The sequence below is a fragment of the Spermophilus citellus genome (genome assembly GCF_964194105.1).
Source record: "Spermophilus citellus genome assembly, chromosome: 3".
NCBI lineage: Eukaryota > Metazoa > Chordata > Mammalia > Rodentia > Sciuridae > Spermophilus > Spermophilus citellus.
Window position 1 is genome coordinate 226,422,435 of NC_138184.1, and position 20,405 is coordinate 226,442,839.

The window sequence follows — 20,405 nt, forward strand, 5'->3', positions numbered from 1 at the left end:
TTGATTGTATATAAATAGCACAATCAGTTAAAGTTATTCAAGGTTTTCTCCTGGGTCAAATATTAATGTACTAATTAATATAAAAAAAGTTTAATCCTCTATGGGTTGAAATAACAAAGCTTTCTTTAAACATTAATCTATTTTTATCTATCAAGATAATCTCTTATTTCTGTTAAGTTTTATTCTTTAGAAAAACTAGTCTTGAAGGAATTAGGGTTTGTACAAGGGTTAAACAACAACTGTTATTTTAGAGTATTACACTACCTTACAGAGTCTAAACTTTTATTTAAAAGCTAAACTTGATTAATATAAGAACATCAGTGCAATCATGGGACTGTTAATAGCTTCTTTGTGATATCTTCAAAGTAAAAAGTCTTTAACACATAAGGTTTAAAAGAGAACTTTTACCAAGCTGGTATTCTTCAAACTAAAGTTTAAAGTAAGGTTTGGGACTATAAAATTATGTTTCTTGGTTTATAACTATTATACAAACTCAATATGTTTTTGTTCTTGTTAATTTCATTTTGTATTTTCCTTGTAAACTTTAACTGTTGTCTGTTAGTGCCTTACAGAAGTACAACTTCTAATATAACAACCTGAGCTAATTTGAGTTAATAGGCCATCACCTACAGAATGATGTATGGCTAAATCCAGTACTAATACTGACTCCAATTAAATAGAAGCTGTAAATAACCATAAATTTATAGACATTAAAGTTAAAATCTAGTACTTTTACTTTAAGACTGGTGAAACTGGCTTGTTGGATGTTTAAGACCAAAACATGGAAACTAAAGGTAAGAAAGTAAAAGGGCCAAGAAAGAAAATAGTCAATATTTGGCTCTTACCCTCTGAGTCAGCTTAAACTCAGGGAACAAGGGGACTTCTCTAAGGCTTTTGCAATTCTGGGCCACATCACCTCCTGATCTGGGGATCACTGAGACCCTAGAAAACAGAAAGTTGAAACAGTGCACATGCTACAAAGAAGAGGTTTGTTGAAGAGGAAGATGTCCCTGATGCTTCCAAAGGGAGGCAACATGGTCAAGGAGACGCTGACCCATCCTGGAAAATGGCACTAAAGGAGCTAAGAGGCTACTTTCAAGTTCCCAAGAGTGATGCCCTGAGGGAACTCAGCTGACTCTTAACAATTGACAGGAGCAAGGTCAATTTGACCAGCCTGGTCTTAAACACCTAGTAAAACAGTTATGACCAAAGTGCAGCCATACTTTGGCATTAAAAAGAAAATACAATCGTTCTTTTAATGGAAATTAAGATGTACCCTTGTCAGCCCCACAGCCCTGGTGCCCCTCAGATTCTGAGGTATTTTTCCTTTGTGAGGCTCATATTTAACACTGTCTACCAAAAATCAGACTGGCCTCTGTACCTTGGCCTTCCCTACTTCTCAAATTGATGTTTTACCTAACAACCAAAGTTTGCCTATCCTGATAATGGTGCACACCAGACACAAGACAGCCTTCAGTTTATTCCCTTACTCATAGGACTCCAGATATCCACATGGACATCTCTGGCGCAGGAGCAGCAGGATCGCCTTCTGCTGAACAAGGTGACCTCTGCCTCTTCCTAGGGGGAAGAATGTTGCTTCTATATCAATCAATCAGGACTTGTAAGGGATAAGGTTAAACAACTACAGGACTTATTGGAGCAGCAGAGAAGAGACCTAGCTGGTACCTGGTGGTCCTATTGGGGGATCTAAAATGATGGACTTCCTGGTTACTTCCCGCATGTCCCCCTTAATTTTCATATTTTTCACAATAACCTTTCTTCCCTATATTCTTAACTTTATACAGAAACAGCTTCTTGACAGGGTGACTTGTTTAGGCTCAGAGGCCTCCCAAGAACACATCAAAGCTATTCTCCTCCTGCACTTGAAACTTGACCATCCTGAGCCCCACAAGGAGGAAATCACCCAAGATGACGTCAAGTTTCCCTCCCTCTACACCCCCTTCCTCTACACCCCCGTGTCTCAGGCCACAACTGCAGGAAACTTATGGGAACTCTCCTCGCCTCTGTGTTCTCTTCCATATCTCTGATAGGGGATGCCCTACTCCTTCCCCTTTCAGAAGGAAGTAGCTAGATATGATGCCATTGCCCCAGCTCATTACGCAACTTTCAGAGTCTGGAATGAAGGCTGTAGAAAACAGGTGGCAGGGAACTTCCCCTCCCCACCTGCCTGTCGTGTGTGTAAGCAGAGGTCTGTGGCCAACTGGAGCTTTGTCATTGTAGTGGGATAAAGTAGAAGCCCAGGCCTCAGCCAGAGGGAAGGCAGGAAGGGAAAATGGGGAGAGCACAGAAGGGACTCACACCTGGCCCCCACCTAGAGCTGAACTGGCTGTCCCCAGTACTAAGCCCTGGGATCTCTATCCACACCCTTTGAAGGATGTGGGAAATAACAACCCCCAGGGATAAAAGGAGAATATAGGCCCAGGTTACTTCCCTTACTTACAACTGTTCCCTTAATCCCCCTGCCTTCCTCAAATTTTTCCTACGTAGCCCTTGCTGTAGCCTGTCACCATTTTCTCCTTGAAAGTGTGCCCCTCCATTGCATGATAAAGCATCTCTGATCCATTGAGGTCTATCACTATTTTCATTCATATATATATATATATATATATATATATATATATATATATAACTTTTGGTACCAAGGGACATTTAACAACTGACTGACATCTCTAGCCCTTTATGGTATTTATTTAGAGACAGGGTCTCTCTGAGTTGCTTGGGACCTTGCTAAGTTGCTGAGGCTGACTTTCAATTCGTGATTCTCCTGCCTCAGTCTCCTGAGCTGCTGAGATTACAGGCATGCACCCAGCTTATAGGCAACAATTTTGCCATTAGTTAGGTAATATTGGTTACAGGGATGTGAAAGAGTGCTTGTCTGAAAGGAGGATCTGATTTGACAGCAGGTGCGATGGCATTTGGGGGACAGAGCATGGCTTTCCCACAAAGTACAAAGTCTTCCTGCAGAGGGAAGGATATGTAAACTTTCCCTTGAGCAGTGATGTCAGTCCTGACTGACCTCTGGATGCCTTCCAAAGGAAAAACATGTGCCTATTTTCTGAAGTGATGATTTCTGCTAAACAAACCTGGTCACTGTCTTAATTGGTTGAGACTAGTTGAAGATGATTTGGTTACGTGGATGCTGCTGGGTGTTGAGTAAAAGTCACAAGGACTGAGTGCCTGCTCTAGATCCCAAGGCACCAAGGTGAAATGCAGTCATTCATGATGAAATTCCAGGCCACGAAACTGACACTAAGTTGTTTATCTGATTTTCTAAGAAATGAGAAGGCTGACCCCCAATTGACCATGATCAGGATTTGGCTAGCATGATCAGGAAGTCCCCTGTATTTTAACCCTACAAGGAAAGCCACTTTGAAAGAATAAATCTGCTTTTTGTTTCCTGTTTCTGCTGTCTTCAGCCCTTTCCAGTCTATAAAGCCCACCTCCTCTGCCTCAGCCCCCAAAGGTGTCTTTAATCAGATTTTTAGAGAAGATGCCATCTAAATTCATGAATCACTAATAAAAGCCAATTAGACCTTTAAACTAGTCTTATAATTTTGTCTTTTGAAGAGGAGATATCAAATACTTGCCCAAGGTGGAGGGAAGACAAAGACTCTTTTCTGGTAAGAGCTTCCCCATATTTGTCTGACAAACAAAAACACTGACTTCAGTTTTATCTTTTGGTTTACACAGGAGTCCATCAATAAACTAGACACTCCCTCTAGGGTGTTAGCTTCTCTAACAATTAGAAGAGCCAGAGGCAGTGGAAAGCTGCTGAGCCACTGAGAGCACTGGGAGCCTGACTATTCCAGAGCCCAGAGCCAGAGACAGCTGATATCTGCAGCTGCGTGTACCCTCTGGGTACTGGCCAAGTCTGGACAGGCACATGAGGCTGAAAATCCAGATTCCGATCCCACAGAGGGCCACGGCCAGGGACAGAAAACCAGCAGGGCTCCTGGTGGAGACCAAGGGGGAATTCCAAGGACAGTCTGCTGAATCCTAAGCTTGTGTGGGACAAGCAACTGAAACCTAAGTGTGAAGCCTCTGAGGAGCCGAGGAAGGTCCCGGTGGACTTGCCTAACTGAGATCAGGTTTGAGATGTGCTGGAGTTCTGGGGAGGGGACTCCCCGTTAGAAACTGGAGCCCTCAACCCTGCCTTGACTCACAGAGTCCTTGACTGGATCAGGGCACTGGAAAAGGGGAACACTCCCAGGATGGTCATAACATTGCATGCCTTAAAATTTTAGAAGCTGCATTTGGCATCTCAGAAAAATTACTAGGTGCATGAAAAATAAAGCAAAACAAGAAGACAAACCCACAGATACCTAGATATTGAAATTACCTGACTTTGAAATAATTGTGATTGACATATTAAAGAAAGCAGGGAAAATATGGAGAACTTTACTTGAGTATAAAATATATAAAAAATATATTCAGTGGAAACTCTAGAACTGAAAAGTATGATAAACAAAGTTATGAACTCTATGGATTAGACCCAAACTAAAGACAGGGTTAGTGAACTGCACACAAATCAATAGAAAACATCTGAATTGAAGCACAGAAAGAATGGAAAATACAGAAATAAGCATTAGAGAGACATGGGGCGCAGCACAGTGAAGGTCTGCTACACTTGTATAATTAATTTCCTGGAGAAAGAGAGTGGGACTGAAGCATATTTGAAGAGATCGTGTCCAAGAACACAAGTTCCCTAAAACAGATTCAGTAAGTTCTACGACTCCTAAGCAGAGTGAATACAAAGTCACTCATACAAGTGCATCATAGTAGGACCTCTGAAAACCAAGGACAAAGGTAAAAATTAAAAAAAAAAAATTAGTTGTAGTTGGACACAATGCGTTTATTTTATTCATTTTTATGTGGCGCTGAGGATTGAACCCAGTGCCTCGCACATGCTAGATGAGCACCCTACCGCTGAGCCATAACCCCAGCCCCCAAAGGTAAGATGTTAAAAAGAGCCAGAAAGAAAGCCAGCCATGGCCTGCTAAGATGGTCAGCAGACACGAGAAATGGTAGAGCCAGAAGACAGTGAGGTCAGCACCTTCCGTGTGCCCAAAGAGAGTTCACAGACGTCATTAAAATTCCCCCAAAGTTTTATGCTTTGAATAAAAGTGTTTCCTTCCAGCAATTTCTGTCTCCCCCATTTTTGGTAGGGCAATGGGCAGCACTGACATTGGAGCCCAGTAACTTTGGATCCTTAACGAAGTTTAGGCAAGAAGCTTCATTTGGAAGACAGGGATAGTAGAGGCTTCTGCTTTTATCTTTAAATTGTCATGAATAATATATGGTTTATAATTGTTTTCTGTACTTAAAATTAAAAAGAAAAAATTATTCCAAAAAAGGGTTTTCTTTTTTTTTTTTTAAAGAGAGAGTGATAGAGGGAGAGAGAGAGAATTTTTCAATATTTATTTTTTAGTTATCGGCGGACCCAACATCTTTGTTGGTATGTGGTGCTGAGGATCCAACCCGGGCCGCACGCATGCCAGGCGAGCGCGCTACCGCTTGAGCCACATCCCCAGCCCCCAAAAAAGGTTTTTCAAAGGGTGAGTCTAGCAATGATTATTCACTTTCTTGTTTCCATGATCTGCTTAGTTCCCACTCACCCTTTCTTAAAACCACAAGACTAATATTCTATGTCAATTTCTTTTTCATGTTAAAGTGTTAATAAAACACTGGATTTAACTTAATACTATTAACAGCATGGTTTTATTTATTCTGTCATCTCTGTCCTTACTTCCATGTCTTTCCAGAGCAAAAGCATGACCTACCCAGCCATTGAGGCAGATGTACTCAGGTACCTGGGTTAAAAATCTGGGACCAGAATATGTCAGAGATTCAGACCAGCACACAGAACTTGAGGACTATACACTTCCAGAGGCTTCTACTTGAGTCCCAAGTGAGCTTGCCAGTCCCCTTTTTAAAATCACTATGATCTTCCCCGAGATATAGCCTCCTAGCACAGGATCCCTGGGAATCAGAATAGTCTTCTTATCCAATCTTTTCATAACTTCTTCAGCTTGTGCCATCTTCTAGAATAAGTAAAGTCCTAGACTCCCAGTCAGGTGGGAACAAATCATCCTCACCATTTACTTGATCTCTCTGTGGTTTCCATGTTCTACTTGTCCAGCAAAAATGCTGAATAACATGATTGTGACTCCAAATGGGGCAATAAAGAAAAATATCACTCACAACACTTGCTACAGATATCAGGGGACCTTATACAAGAGAGCCATGGCAAAGGGCACAGGGACCACTGCACCCAGGGGGAGAGACTGGCTTCCACTCTGACTCCAACTAGGACAAGTGAGGACTTATAATCATGGAGAAGGTGGATGAAAAATTAATAAGAGGAAACATTAGGGAAAGGGGTCCTGGTTAACCTGAGTTAGCAAGATTCTTGTTCAAGCTGAATTCCACAAGGACAGAGAAGGAGGCCCAAGGTCAGCCTAGTTGGAAAGAACTAGGTGGCCCACTGAAGTTTTGATCAAAGGAGTCTTTTTAAGGATTACCAGTGAAAGTGAAAGTCCATCAACTGAAAGTGTGAGTCATCATTCAAAGTCCCTGGAAATTCCCATTTATAACCACTCCTTAGAAATTACCATATACAAATAGGAAAGTCAAGAATGCACTTGTTTCTTTTTTTATTATTATTAAATTATCTGTTTATTCTGATTTGTATTATATGATGGCAGAATGCAATTCATTTCATATTACAAATATAGAGCACAATTTCTCAAGTCAGTGGTTGTATACAGGTATTTTCAAACCATTCGTGTCTTCAAACATGTACTTAGGGTAATGATGTCTAACTCATCCCACTGTCTTTCCTACCCCCATGCCCCTTCCCTTCCTCTCCCTCCCCTTTGTCCTATCTGAAGTTCCTCCATTCCTCCCATGCTCCCCCCATCACCATTATGAGTCAGCATCCTCATATCAAAGAAAACATTCATCTTTGGTTTTTGGGGATCAGATTTTTGGGACTGGCTTACTTCACTTACACTTGTTTCCTTTTTAAATCTACTTCATCTATAAGCAATTAATTCAGCCAAGTGGAGTGGCTCTCATCTATAATCCCAGTGACTCAGGAGGCTGAGGCAGGAGGGTCACAACTTCAAAGCCATCATTGGCAATGTATTGAGGCCCTGAGCAAACTTAGCAAGATGCTGTCTCAAAATAAAAAATAAAAATAGAAATAAAATGGGCTGAGGATGTAGCTCAGTGGTAAAGTGCCCATAGGTTCCAACCCCGTATCAAAAAAAAAAAAAAAAAGTTCACTATATAACTTAATCCAGCACACGTATATCTTTCTGATTAAAGCAACTATAAAAGATGAACTGTCAAAGCCACCTGTTACTTTGATTTTCTAGCCAGAATTGATAATAATCAGCATTAAATTTCACTGCCATGCAGAGGGTGTTTAAGGAGTTTCTAGTTTTAGATGAGCAGAAGTGAAATCAGATATTCCTTGATTCTTTATCACCACAAAATCCATAGCAACAAAAACACAAATGCAAATCAGGACGACTTCTTCATCTCAAGAAACTGCAGTTGGAGCCAATAAATATCAATGTTTGAAGAAGACAGGTTAGGGGCTGGGGATGTGGCTCAAGCGGTAGCGCGCTCGCTTGGCATGCTTGCGGCCCGGGTTCAATCCTTAGCACCACATACAAACAAAGATGTTGTGTCTGCCGAGAACTAAAAAAATAAATTTAAAAAAAAAAGGAGAAGACAGGTTAATAAAAATACAGTCAGAAAAATAAAAGCTGGATTACTGGGTCAAAGAGAATGTACATTGGGATTCTGCCATGCTGATCTCCTACAAGTTTACAGATCTACCCTTCCACATGGCCTTGCCACCAAACATATAAGTGACAATATAAAAAACAGACAACGTATTCCTTCAACATTAAAAGCTTTTGTGCTTCTAGACACCATTAAGAAGGTGAGAAGACAATCCACTCCATCCTGAAAATATGTGCTAATCATGTATATCTTGCCTGAGATCCAGAATACATAAAGAACTCTTAAGCTCAATAATAATAATTTAAAAGCTCAGTTTTTTAAAGATGGGCAAAGAATCTAATTAGATATTTCTGCAAAGGAAATAATGGCCAATAGGCACAGGGAAAGATGCCCGATATAATTAGCCAGTAAAGAAATGCAACTGAAACCAGAGAGAGAGCGATTTGTACTCATTAGAATGGCTAGAATAAAAAAAGAAAGATGTTGGTGACACCGTGGAAAAACTGGAATGCTTATGCTTTGCTGGTAAGAATACAAAATGGTACAGCTGCTATGGAAAATACTTTGGCATTTCTTCAAAAAGATTAAACACAGAGTTAGCATATGAACCACCAACTCCAATCCTAGTCATATACCCAAAAGAATTGAAAATATGTTCACGCACAACTTGTGCACTAATCTTCACAGAAACACTATTCATAATAATATCCAAAGAGTGGACATTATCCAAATGTCCATGAGCTGATACATGGATATATAAAATGCAGCATATTTGTATAATAAAATATTATTTGGCAATAAAAAGGAATAAAGTACTAACATATGAAACAATATGGATTAATCTTTAAAACATTAGGCTCAGTGAAAGAAGCCAGTTGCAAAAGACCACATATTATATGGTTTTTTTCCCTCATTAGTGGGGATTGAACACGGGAGTGCTCTACCACTGAGTTACGGGGAGTGTTCTACCCACTGAGCTGTGTCCCTGGCCCTTTCAGTTTTTTAAGACGATCTCACTAAGTGGTTGAGGCCGGCCTTGAACTTGTGATCCTCCTACCCCAGCCTCCTGAGTAGCTGGGATTACAGGGATGGGCCACTGCACCTGGTCTATGTGATTCTATTTCTATAAAATGTTCAAACTAGGCAAATCCATGGAAACAGAAACTAAACTGAGTTAGTGGTTGCCACAGGAATTGAAGAAAAAAGGAGAGGTGAGTGGGGGGATGGGAAGTGTGCCTACAGTTGAGATTTTGTTGGGAAAGTGATAAGGGATAGCAAATGGGCACATGGTTCTTCTGGAGGTGATTGAATTCTTTAAAATTATTTTCAGCAATAGATGCACAATTGTTTGGATACACTAAAAACCACTGAATTATACAACTCGAACTGGTGAGTTGTAAGGTATATGAATTATATCTCAACAAAACCACTTTAAAAGTGAAAATACATACTAATGTAACTATAGAGAAATCTTAAAATCATAGAAAGATGTAGATTTTGCAGTATCTTCAGAAAAGGATCAAGTTTTATTTCACAAAGTAAGTTTGTTATTTACTCAGTCTTTACAAAGTAACAACTTGACATAAACATTGTTTTTTAATATTACAAATATTTGCAGATACTGTTTTCTTGGGATAACTATTTCCCTCCAATGAATAAGACCTGGCAGCAGCTTGCTTTGACTGAATGCTGATCACTTTTGTTGCATAGCACACTATTCCTGAACCCGTGGCCTTAAGGGATGGCCATTTGATTTACCTCATGACTCACAGGATGTGAATCAGGTGGTCCCTTCTGGGCTCTCCCACTGTGTCTGTGGCCACTGGCAGCTGGATGACCTGGCTGAGCTTTCCTGGCATGTTTGGAAGTTGGCAGCTCTTAGCTGGGGTCCCTTGGTTTCCCCCCATGTGGTTGCTCACACTCCAGCTGACTAGCTCAGGCTTTTTCACATGGTGGTCTGCAGCAGGAGAGGGCAGCCCCAAGGCCTCAAATCTTTGCTTCTGACACATTTACTAATGCTGAATTGGCCACTGCAAATCAGGAGGCCAATCCAAATTCAAGAGGTGGACAAAGAGATCCCACTTCTTCATAGTGTCTGTCACAAATTCAGCGAATACTGGAAATTTTCTGGGTAATGAGTGACATTTTGCACTCTTCTTGAGTTTTCACAATATTTTGGGAACATATTGGTGCTGCTAGAAGGCTCACCTCCTAACTCCTTCTCTAAAGAGCCTCCCCCAGTCAGTCAACAGGCTGAGCTATCCACAGGTAATAACCCAAACTCCACAAAACACCACTCTTTAACAGGCACTGGAGAAACAGGCACTGCAAAAACAGCAGGCAGGGCTTCTTCTCCAGTGCCTCTGGCTCACCTGCAGCATTGCTGGAACTAACTCTCCTTCATCCTCCACGGGGCTCAGTTTCTATTGCAGAGTTCTTCCCATTTTCCACGCCCCCTTTACCTGCTCCTCACAGAGGCAGTCACCTCATGCCTCCATAGCACACTCCTGGCATGTGTCTTTACTCCACTGTGCATCCAACTTGGTAGACTCGTCCTCTTGGAACTGGCCCTCACTAACTGAGCCACCGATATCCAGAATCCTACAACCATACTCTTCTAAAAATCTCATAAAAATGAGAGTGGTTAGTATAAATGAACTTATCCTAATAAAAAAAAAAGCAGCATTTAATGCATGCTCTACATGCATAATCTCACTGAATGCCCACAATATCTCACAAAAGTAGGGTTATTATTATTATTCCCTTGGAGCCAGCATCAGTGGGAGTCATCTGCCGGCAGGCTGGATCTATGACATCAAGTTCCCCCATGACAATGCTAGAGCCAGTCCAAGGAAGGGATTTGGGAGTTGGATGGGGCCAAACCCTCATCGGAGCAACCTTCCTGGGGTCTGCGAGGTACTTCCTATCTTGTGTTGTCTGTCAGCCTTCCAAAGTCCTTAGAGTGCCAACTACCTCACAGCTGTGCCCAGAATCTGTGCGCAACCACCTGGGCGTTGCCCTCCTTCTCAGAGCATTTCACCAATCGCCATTTTGTGGATACTTATTTCCTCACCTAGACATAAGGACATAGCCCAGCTCATAAGTTAATTTGCATTTACCACCTCCTTGGAAGTAGGAGAATGTCCACAGGTACTGTAGGCGATGGTAGGCCGGCAGCGCGAGAAAGGAGAAGGGACCTCGGAAAGCAATCTTCGCCAGAGCAACCTTCGCCCTAGTGGGATTACAGAGGTCTTGGGTTGGATCCCTCAGTTTGGAGGGTCAGGCCTAGTACAAGCAGTTGGCTGGGTGCGGGGCGGTCGAGACCCTAATGCAGGGGAAACTGCAATGTCCTAACAAGCTTTTGGAGAAACAAAACCAGATTCTCCTTTGAAGTCCACTTACTGGACCAGGGCATCAAACCGCGGACACTGGGCCTGGAGCGCCGACCCGACCCCACCCATTCTCGGGTCCTCACTGCGTCTGGCTCAGCGCTGACCCATTTTGCCACGCCCCCTTCCATAGCTGCTCTATCGCGCCCCGCCCCATATCGCCCCGCCCCCTGACTACGCCGCCCCGCCCCATCTCTAACTCCGCCTCCGCCCCGCCCCCTCCACCGCCCTGCGCAGGGTCTACCTTCGCCAGCCCCACGCCCGACTTAGCCCACGGGCCCGCGATAGCCCCGCCCACAGCCACGCCCCTTCCAGCCCACAGCACGCTATAGCCCCGCCCACACCCACCTCCCGGGCACCGCGAGGGCGGTGCGGCGGCGGCGACGGGGGCGGGGCCGGCCTCACCCGGAATGAAAATAAACGGCGGCCACTGCCGCATCCGGGCACTCGGCAGGTCGCAGCGGGCGCGGCGGCGGCGGCGCAGGTGAGGAGGCGGCGGCAGCGCGACCTCAGCGGCGCTGCCCGGCGACCCCGCTCCGGCGGTTCGACGCGGCCCCAGCCGGACGCGGCGCGGCGGCGACGGGCGAGGGCCTGCGCCGAGCCGGGCGGGGCGGCGGCGGCGGCGCTCGGACGCGCTGGCGGTTCCGGCCCTGCGGCTCGCGCCAGCGGCCGGGCCAAGGCATTTAAAAGCGGGCGCAGTGCATTTTCGGGGAGACGGAGCCCCAGCGCCCCGTGCGAGTCTGGCGGCCCGTCTGGGTGCCGCGTCCCGCCCCTGCCCGGGTGCCCTCGGGACTGGCCAGCAGACCGGACTGCGCGCCGGCCCGCCCTCCACCAGCTCTAGGGACTGTCTCCTTCTACTCCTGACCTCCTGGGAGGAGATGTGTGCGTGTGCGTGCGTGTGCGTGTGTGTGCGCGCGCGTGTCTACACGCTCAGCTCGGAGGGGGCTCCCGGCCGGCTGGCTCCTCTGCAGCGAGGAAGTGAAAGTGAAAGGACGCGCGGATAGCAGTTCCAGTTTCGGTTTGAAGCAGTGATAGTGGAGGATTTGGTGTCTTGGTCGTGATGGGGAACACTGTGTGGCATGCAGAAGACTGAAGTTCTCCAGCTGAAGTCGAAAACTTGCTGATTAGACTTTTTCCCCTTTTGACTTGATTTAATGTATGTGTCATAGCTTGTTTTGTTTCTATAACTGAAGTTTTGTTAGTTTCCAGACAGTGGCTTAATTAAAAAAAAAAAAATTATGTGGTGTAGAGACCCGGAGCTCTTGATCTACTCCCTGGAGTGGGACACAGGCTAGGTTTGTGACATCCTTTGGCCCTTTTGTCAGGTAGTGGCTTGGTTAGGGCCAATGAGTGCTGTACAAATAACTGGTTTCCAGTAAGCAGCCCATGAAACTTATCCCCGCACCCTGTGTGATTTCTAATTCAGGATTTCTGAAGATTTATGAGTAGTACATAAATGGTTGTGTGTGTGTGTGTGTGTGTGTGTGTGTGTATAAGCATTGAACCCAGAGGCGCTTAACCACTGAACCACATCCCCAACCCTTTTTAATTTTTATTTTGAGGCAGGGTTTCCCTTAGTGGCTTAGAGTCTAATTTGCTGAGGCTGGCCTTGGACTTGAGATCCGCCTGCCTCAGCATCCAGAGCCCCCAGGATGTCAGGTGTGCATCACTGTGCCCAGCTGTAACGAGGTCTTTTAAGTTATTTGCATTTGAAAAGCTAAGGCTACTAAGTCCTGCTCAGCTTTACTGTGAGAAGTAGTTTGTTAATACTTGAAAATATAGAATTCTTTCCTGGGTTACTATATATATATATTATATATATATATATATATTATATTATATATATGTATTGTGTAATATATATTATATATATATTATATTATATATATGTATTGTATAATATATTTTATATATATATATATATATATATATATATATATATATATATATAAAATACAGAGCCCTCTCTGACTATTTTTAAAAATATTTGTTAATGGAATACATTTAAACTAATACACTCATTTCAAAAACCAGGTGAACTAGGTTTGGAAGAATGAAATACCAGCCCTCAATAGAAAAAATTTTGCTTATCTAGGTTATAATTTGTATATATATATTTGCTCCCTAGAGCTTGTCTTGATCATCCAGGAGCTGATAACTTTTTACTTTTATTACTCCTTGTCTGATCTGGCAGACCCTAAAGCACTGTACTATACCTGCCAGCTTCTCACACACCCCTTTGAGTGACTATGCTAGTGCAGGATGCATTGACATCTCCTTCATGGCATGTGCCTCTTTGGAAGAGTGAAGTTATTCTTGGGACAGAATAACAAGACAGCAAGGGATTGTGTGACAGAGTGCAGAGACAGTGTAAATAAATTTAGAGTAGAATATATAAATTCAGATATAGAGAATATTATTGCTAGTTTATGGTTCAAGCTATTCTTTCTTTATGTTAACTTCCAGTATGGTTGGTCTTTTGTGTTAAACATAATCTTAAGTACAAGTGAATTTACAACTCTATATTTAGTTGCTTAAAGAGGTTTATTACTTTAGGTATTCATCTTTCCTTATCTTTTCTCTTAGATTACAGAATAATAGCAGGGTAAGAAATAGAAAAGTATAATAATCCTTGTCACATAATAGCAACTTTGGAATCACGTTTTGTATTATATATAATTGAACATATATTTTTAAAATATTTTTTAGTTGTAGATGGACACAATATTTATTTATTTTTTTGTGGTACTGAGGATCGAACCCAGTGCCTCGTGTGTGAGGCAAGTGCTTTACCACTGAGCCACAACTCCAGCCCCAAGAACATATATTTTTATATATTTTTAGAAAAGTCTAGAGATATTTAAAACCTTGGTAATTTAGATTAAACTGGAGAGGGAGGAAGAGAACTCTGCTTATTCTACAAAATACCTGAGAATATTAGGTGAGTTATAAATGTGGTGAGATTTTATTGATGTACAATTTTGCTTTTAAGGATGGCACAGAAGAAATATCTTCAAGCAAAATTGACCCAGTTTTTAAGGGAAGACAGGATTCAACTTTGGAAACCTCCATATACAGATGAAAATAAAGAAGTTGGTTTGGCATTAAAGGTATTTTTCTTTTAAGATGTAAATAATTAGCAGTGTTATAAATCTTCTTGGTAAATAAGATTCTGGAGTCACAAGAAATTGCCAGGTATGACCATATAAACTTTGGGTATCACAGAAAACAGTAGTGACAGGCAGGTCCCCACTTTTTACAAGGAGTCAACAAGCTTGTTTTTATTTACTTAGATAAATACCCATATGTGTGTGTGTATATGTGTATATATTGCAGGGCAAGGGAGAGAGAAAAGGGGGAAAGTGCTGGGGATCAACCCAGGGCCTTATGCATGCTAGGCAAGTGCTACACCACTAAGCTACATCACCAGCCCTTTTACTGGTATTTTATTAATAACTGTGTTACCTAACTTCTCAGGCATTGTTTTAGCTTTCTGTCACTATAGCAGAGTATCTGAGGCAATTTATAAAGGCTCATACTTCTGGAGGTTTCGTCCAAGATTGAATGGTCTCATTACTTTGGGCCTCTGCAAGGGTGACACATCATGACAGGAGCTAGTGGTGGAACAAACTGTTCACTTTATGAGCCAGGAAGCCAGAGAGGGTGGAGAGGGTTCCCTTTCAAGGGCATACCCCCAAATCTAAGGACCTCCCATAGGCCCACCTATAAGGTTCCATCTCCTGCGATAGTGCCACACTGGGCATCAGGCCTTTAAACACATGGGCCTTTGGGGAACACCGTTCATATTCTAACCGTGGGAGTGCAGGGTATTTTTAATACCTTCATAACATTACATACAATTCCTCACCTGGGACCCAGTTTTGACTAGGACCAGTGCCATTATGTCACTGCCTCGCGTGGTCTGCCTCTCAGTCCTCCTTGACGTCATCCTCTGCTATAAAACAATTGCTTCCCTCTCCCATTTCTTTATGGCCATCAGTGTTCATTTTTCCAAAGTACTTTTTCTAACAGTTTTTTATGGCATCATCAGAAATGGTATTATTTTACATGATGTTTCAAGAAACTGAAATTTTCTTGCCTTTCTAAGCAGAAAAACTTTACTCATTTTTGACAGAAATCTCCCATATTGGAACATCCTAGCATGATCTTCTCTGCTTTCTGAGTCTGGGTATCCTGAACATGAGGTAACATTTATCAGGGACCATAAATTGTTGTGAGGGCATTAAATTGTCATGTGTAGCAATATAGTGGTGCCATCAGGAGGTGGCAGACAGCACCAGAGTTTGTTTTCTTTTCTCTCTGTCCTGACAGGTGTCACCTTTCCTTCTTTGCAGCCCATATTCTGAGTTTTATAGTTTATTGGCTCAGAAATGGGTGTGACATAAGATATTTGATCTTTGTCCCCAGTTACTACTCTTGCGAGAGTGGTAAGGATGATAGGAACATCTTTCGTCTTAATGAAGCTTGGTGGCTCACAGCTTCTGGATAGGGCTGGTCACCAGAAAGACCAAGCTCCTTGGTTAGACCCTTGGAAATTTCAGGCCCACTCTCTAGGCTCTGGGGAGAGGAGAGTGACTAGAGAGCAAGTTAACCATGAGTGGTCCTGGTTTAATCAATCATGCCTCCATAAAAATGCTAGGTGGCAGGACATCTGCTTCTAAATTGACAAATTCGTCCACGGAACCTGTGAGGGAGAGGCTCCTCTGCTCAGAACCCTTCCAGACCTCACCTTTATATCTTATCTGAGTGTTCACTTCTGTAACTTTAGAATGAACTAGAATAATGAGCATAGCATTTTCCTGAGTCATTTCCAGCGAATTATTAAATCCGGAAGGGGGAATGTTTGGAACTTTATAGCCAAGTGGAACAGAAGTGTGGGTAACCAGAGAACTGGGTACTTGGCACCTGGGGTCTGCAGTGAGGACCTTTTGTGAGACTGAGCCGTCCAGCCTGTGGGGTCTAATGCCGATTCTGGGTAGTTAGTGTCAGAACTAAACTGAACAGCAGGACCCAGTGGTATCAGAATTGGTTGGTGTCACAAGGTAAAAAAAAAAAACACTCTCAGTAGTCATTAAGTTTTCTAGAAAATTACACTTAAGTTTTTTTTTAAAAGTATTTTATTTAAAAGACTCACCTTTTGGTGATAAAATTACTCCTGGGTTTAAAAAATAAATAAAACAACCCAAACATGTATTGATTGAGTATCCCTATCCCAAATGCTTTGGACTAGAAGTATTTCAGATTTCAGCATTACTGATTTGGGGATATTTGGCCAGACTTTACCAGTTGAGCATCAAGAATCTGAAAATCCAATATCCACAATGTTCCAAGATCCAAAACCCTGAAACTTTCAGAGCATAATGTTACCACTCAGAAGGCTTTGGATTTTGGATTTGGGGATTAAGGGCATCTTAGCCACTATAGTACATCTGGTTGCAGGGTGCTTCCTGTCAGGTAAGTTCTGAGATGTGTGTCATTAGGTGATTTATGGGAGACGTAGGGGGCTGCTGCTGGCTTGGCATGGCAATTAAGCTTTTTAAAAATGTAAGTAGAAGGGAGTACATGCTAAAATAATGATAAAAGCACAGTACACTAAGTGAGCAAACCATAACACAATCATTGATGATTATTATTGAGCAGATCTACTGCATATAATGGTATGTGCTGTACTTTTACACTGCCGGCAGTGTAGTAGGTGTGTTCACACTGGCATCACTGCAGACATGTGAGTGATGTATTACTCTATGATGTCACTAGGCAATGGGAATTTTTCAACACCACTATATCTTTTTTTTTTTTTTTTTTGATACCTAGAGTTGAATCCAGTGGCTCTTAACTACTGAGGCACATCCCCAACCTTTTTTGGTATTTTATTTAGAGACAGGGTCTTACTGAGTTGCTTAGAGCCTCACTAAGTTGCTGAGGCTGGCTTTGAACTTGGCAATCCTCCTGCCTTGGCCTTTGGAGCCACTGGGATTACAGGCGTATGCTCCCACACCCGGTAGCTTCATTATATCTTATGGGACTACTGCCATGTTCAGTCCATCATTGACTGTAATGTAGTCTCGTGGTACACACAAAAAACATAAGTAAAGAGGCTAGGGATGTGGTTCAAGTGGTAGCACGCTCGCCTAGCATGTGTGAGACACTGGGTTCGATTCTCAGCAGCACCACATAAAAAATAGAATAAAGATATTGTGTCCACCTAAAAAACTAAAAAATAAATATTTAAAAAAACATAAGTAATGCAGTTTAAAAACACATTAATCATCATCAATAGTTTTCTCCCAGTCTTTTCCTTTGTGACTATCAAAAATGAATTATAGATAAGTTTTTACTATTCTAAAAATAAAATATTCTGACTTTTTATAACTTTGTATATCCATGAACATCTTTCTTGTCATAAATATATACTTCAACATCATTTTTAGTGCTTCATAGTATGGCATCATAAATTTAACGAAAGCATGGGCTGTAGATGCTTACAACTTTATGAGATGTTTAATGAGATATTAAGCCACTAGTGGAAAGAAACATAGTGACTTCTAAGTAATAACTAGCTCACATTCTTTTTTGAGGCTTCTTAAATCTTCTTAATTTTTCATTCTGAAATCTGAAGCTCTCCTTGGTAAACAATTTTATACCAGTACCATTGCTTGAGAATTTTCCATTAAGAAAGTTATTCAACTTGTCTTGTTCTCACAAGTTTGAAAAATTATAATGTTTTCTCTACTTTTTTTTCTTTTCCTTCCAGTGGTGTTTAACAGTTCACTGTTTCTTAAAATATTTTGTTGTTGTGCTGCTGCTGCTGTTTTTGCAGTACTAGGGATTGAACCCAGGGCTTGGCACATGCTAGCCAAGCACTCTGCCCCGAGCTACATCCCTATCCCAATTTCTTAAAATATTGAGGTCACAAAAGTCATGCCCCACCCTTCCTTCCCCCTTGGATAGTTCCAGTTAGTTTTACTCTTCTGTTGAGCCTGTTTTCCTGTCTCTCTGTAGATGTTTTACGTTTTCCCTGGATCTGCTCTGAGAGCCATGACTGCATTTCAGTGGGGACCTCTGCGCATCAGAGTCCTCCATGTCTTTTCCTAGGTTTGGCCTAGTTTGAATTGCTATCATATTTGAGCTGTGTTTCCTGATTTTCCTTCTAGGATCTTGCCAAGAAGTACTCTGACAAACTAGAATGTTGTGAAAATGAAGTAGAAAAGATAATAGAAGAAATACGTTGCAAAGCAATTGAACGTGGGACAGGAAATGAAAATTACAAGACAACTGGGGTTGCTACAATTGAGGTGTTTTTACCTTCAAGACTAAGAAAAGTGAGTAATTCCCTGAGTGTACACAGGGATCAGTATTTTGTGTTATGATCAAATACATTGTTGTTTTTGTAAAGCTACAATCCAAAGTTAAATGCCTTAAGTTACCTTACCTGTTGACATTTGATGTTGTGGACTCATTTTTGTTGTTGTTATAGGCTCTTTAACTGGCAGCCTCCCATGGCAAGCTTGCTTCTCTAGGATCTCTGAAACGTCACAGAGCTCTGTGTCATGTTCCATCTCTTTCTAGCTTAATGGTTAGAAATACTGGGAAGTCAAAGTGGACATCAGGTTTTCTAGAACCTTATGCACTAGGACATATTTGAAAGGAATTTATCTGTTTCCTATTCTGGTGGAGGTCAGAGGGCAGCCCAATGAGTGCTTAAGCTGGGCCAAAGGGACCTAGGTGGGGCCACCTCATCTCAGGGCCACATCCTCAGAGGTCTGAGTGTAAAAATGTCACTGTGGCAGGGCACTCAGAGATGCCTCTCAGGACCAACCCATGTTAATCATTCTCAGAAGGAATAAAAAAGTGTATGTAAGAATCTATATGTCAGTAATTGTAGGAGCACTGTTCATAATAGCCAGCAGGTGGAAATAACTCAAGTGTCCATCAGTGAATGAATGGATAAATAAATGTGGCACACCCATACAATGAGAAACTATTTAGCAATAAGAAAGAATGAAAAACACATTTACAACATGGATGGGCTGAGGCTTTAGCTCAGTAGTAGTTCAGTCCCCAGTACTGCAAACAAAACAAAACAAAACAAAACAAAAAACTCAATCAACAATAAAAACAGAAATAAAAAACAACTTGGGTCACCTTCAGCAATTGCTGAGTGAAGCCAGTCATGGTGGTACATACCTGTAATCCTAGGAGCTCAGGTGGCTGTGGCACAAAGATGGCAATTTCAAGGCTAGCCTGGGCCACTTAGTGCAACCCTATCTCAGATTTAAAAGTAAAAAACATGCTGGAGTTGTAGGTCCGTGTACTGATTGGGGGGCAGGGGAACCTGATGTGCTGAGTGAAAAGGCCACATGATCTTGCTTATATGGAGAGTTTAGAATAGTCAAATCTGTAGAGACGGAACATACATTAGTACAGGGGGTGGGGAGAAAAAGGGAAGAAATGGGAATGTAGGACATGGTGTTTATTTGAGGGGATGATGGTAGAAAAATGTTCTGAAATTTGGTTATAAGTATAGCTGGCCCTGTGACAAACCCGGTGAGCAGCCCTGTCTGGTGGTGGTACATGGCTGCCCCCTTGAGGGCACTCGGGTCACTGGGTGAGTCTGTGCTGGCTTGTGTTTACTAGGCCTTTCTTCCAGGCAGGCAGTGACCTATGTTATATCCGTGATACCAGCTTTTCCAGTTTCATAGGGTAACAGCTGTAACTGGTATTAAATTTAAGTACATTTTATTTTGTTTGTTTTGTTTTTAAATAGGACAGGAAAAACTTACTGGAGACCCGATTGCACATCACTGGCAGAGATCTGAGGTCTAAGTAAGTATCTGTGAGCTCCAGGTCCCAGGTGCTCTGCCCTTCTTTATACTCAATCACCAGATCCTCTGGGACCATCCTGTAAGAGAGGCTGGTCAGCTCTCATCCTCCTTTTATGTCAGAGAAGTTGCAACTTGTGATGGAGTGGCTTATCTGGACTCAGTGATAGGCAGTGGTGGCCTGAGACTTGCACCCTCTTCTCTGCTCCTGGAGGAGCTTGGGGTGAGATGGAGACTATGCACCTCAAAGGAGGGCTTGGGTGTTTGAATGAAGGAATAGGGTAGAAATGGGGAGACGGCTTGGCATCACAGAGTATTGGTTTTGAATTCCATCCCTTAGTGCACCAGTAGCTTTCTGTGATCCTCAGCAAAATGTTTTGGCTGATTTCAGACTATT

General features: G+C 42.3%; 1 protein-coding gene and 1 long non-coding RNA gene across 5 annotated transcripts in view; one reads left to right on the forward strand and one right to left on the reverse strand.

The window, feature by feature from the left end:
- The window catches only part of LOC308643142, a 90,014-nt gene extending 78,742 nt beyond the window's left edge, over positions 1-11,272 (reverse strand). The window contains exons 1-3 of one of the 2 annotated variants that reach the window (XR_014020708.1): positions 11,179-11,272; positions 10,899-11,008; positions 6,911-7,728 (exon numbers count right to left, since the gene is read on the reverse strand). This is a non-coding gene — a long non-coding RNA (uncharacterized lncRNA). Of the gene's footprint in view, positions 1-6,910; positions 7,729-10,898; positions 11,009-11,178 lie in introns of those variants that run through there. The other variant, XR_014020707.1, reaches the window with a different exon arrangement.
- Positions 11,273-11,560: 288 nt separating this feature from the next.
- Positions 11,561-20,405, forward strand: part of NUB1 (negative regulator of ubiquitin like proteins 1) — a 29,847-nt gene continuing 21,002 nt past the window's right edge. Inside the window, exons 1-4 of one of the 3 annotated variants that reach the window (XM_081282956.1) lie at positions 11,561-11,649; positions 14,158-14,275; positions 18,341-18,508; positions 19,954-20,012. In XM_081282956.1, the coding sequence (XP_081139082.1) occupies positions 11,576-11,649; positions 14,158-14,275; positions 18,341-18,508; positions 19,954-20,012 (419 nt within the window). In that variant the 5' untranslated portion in view covers positions 11,561-11,575. Of the gene's footprint in view, positions 11,650-11,784; positions 11,792-12,377; positions 12,825-14,155; positions 14,276-18,340; positions 18,509-19,953; positions 20,013-20,405 lie in introns of those variants that run through there. The other 2 variants (XM_081282957.1, XM_081282958.1) reach the window with 2 other exon arrangements.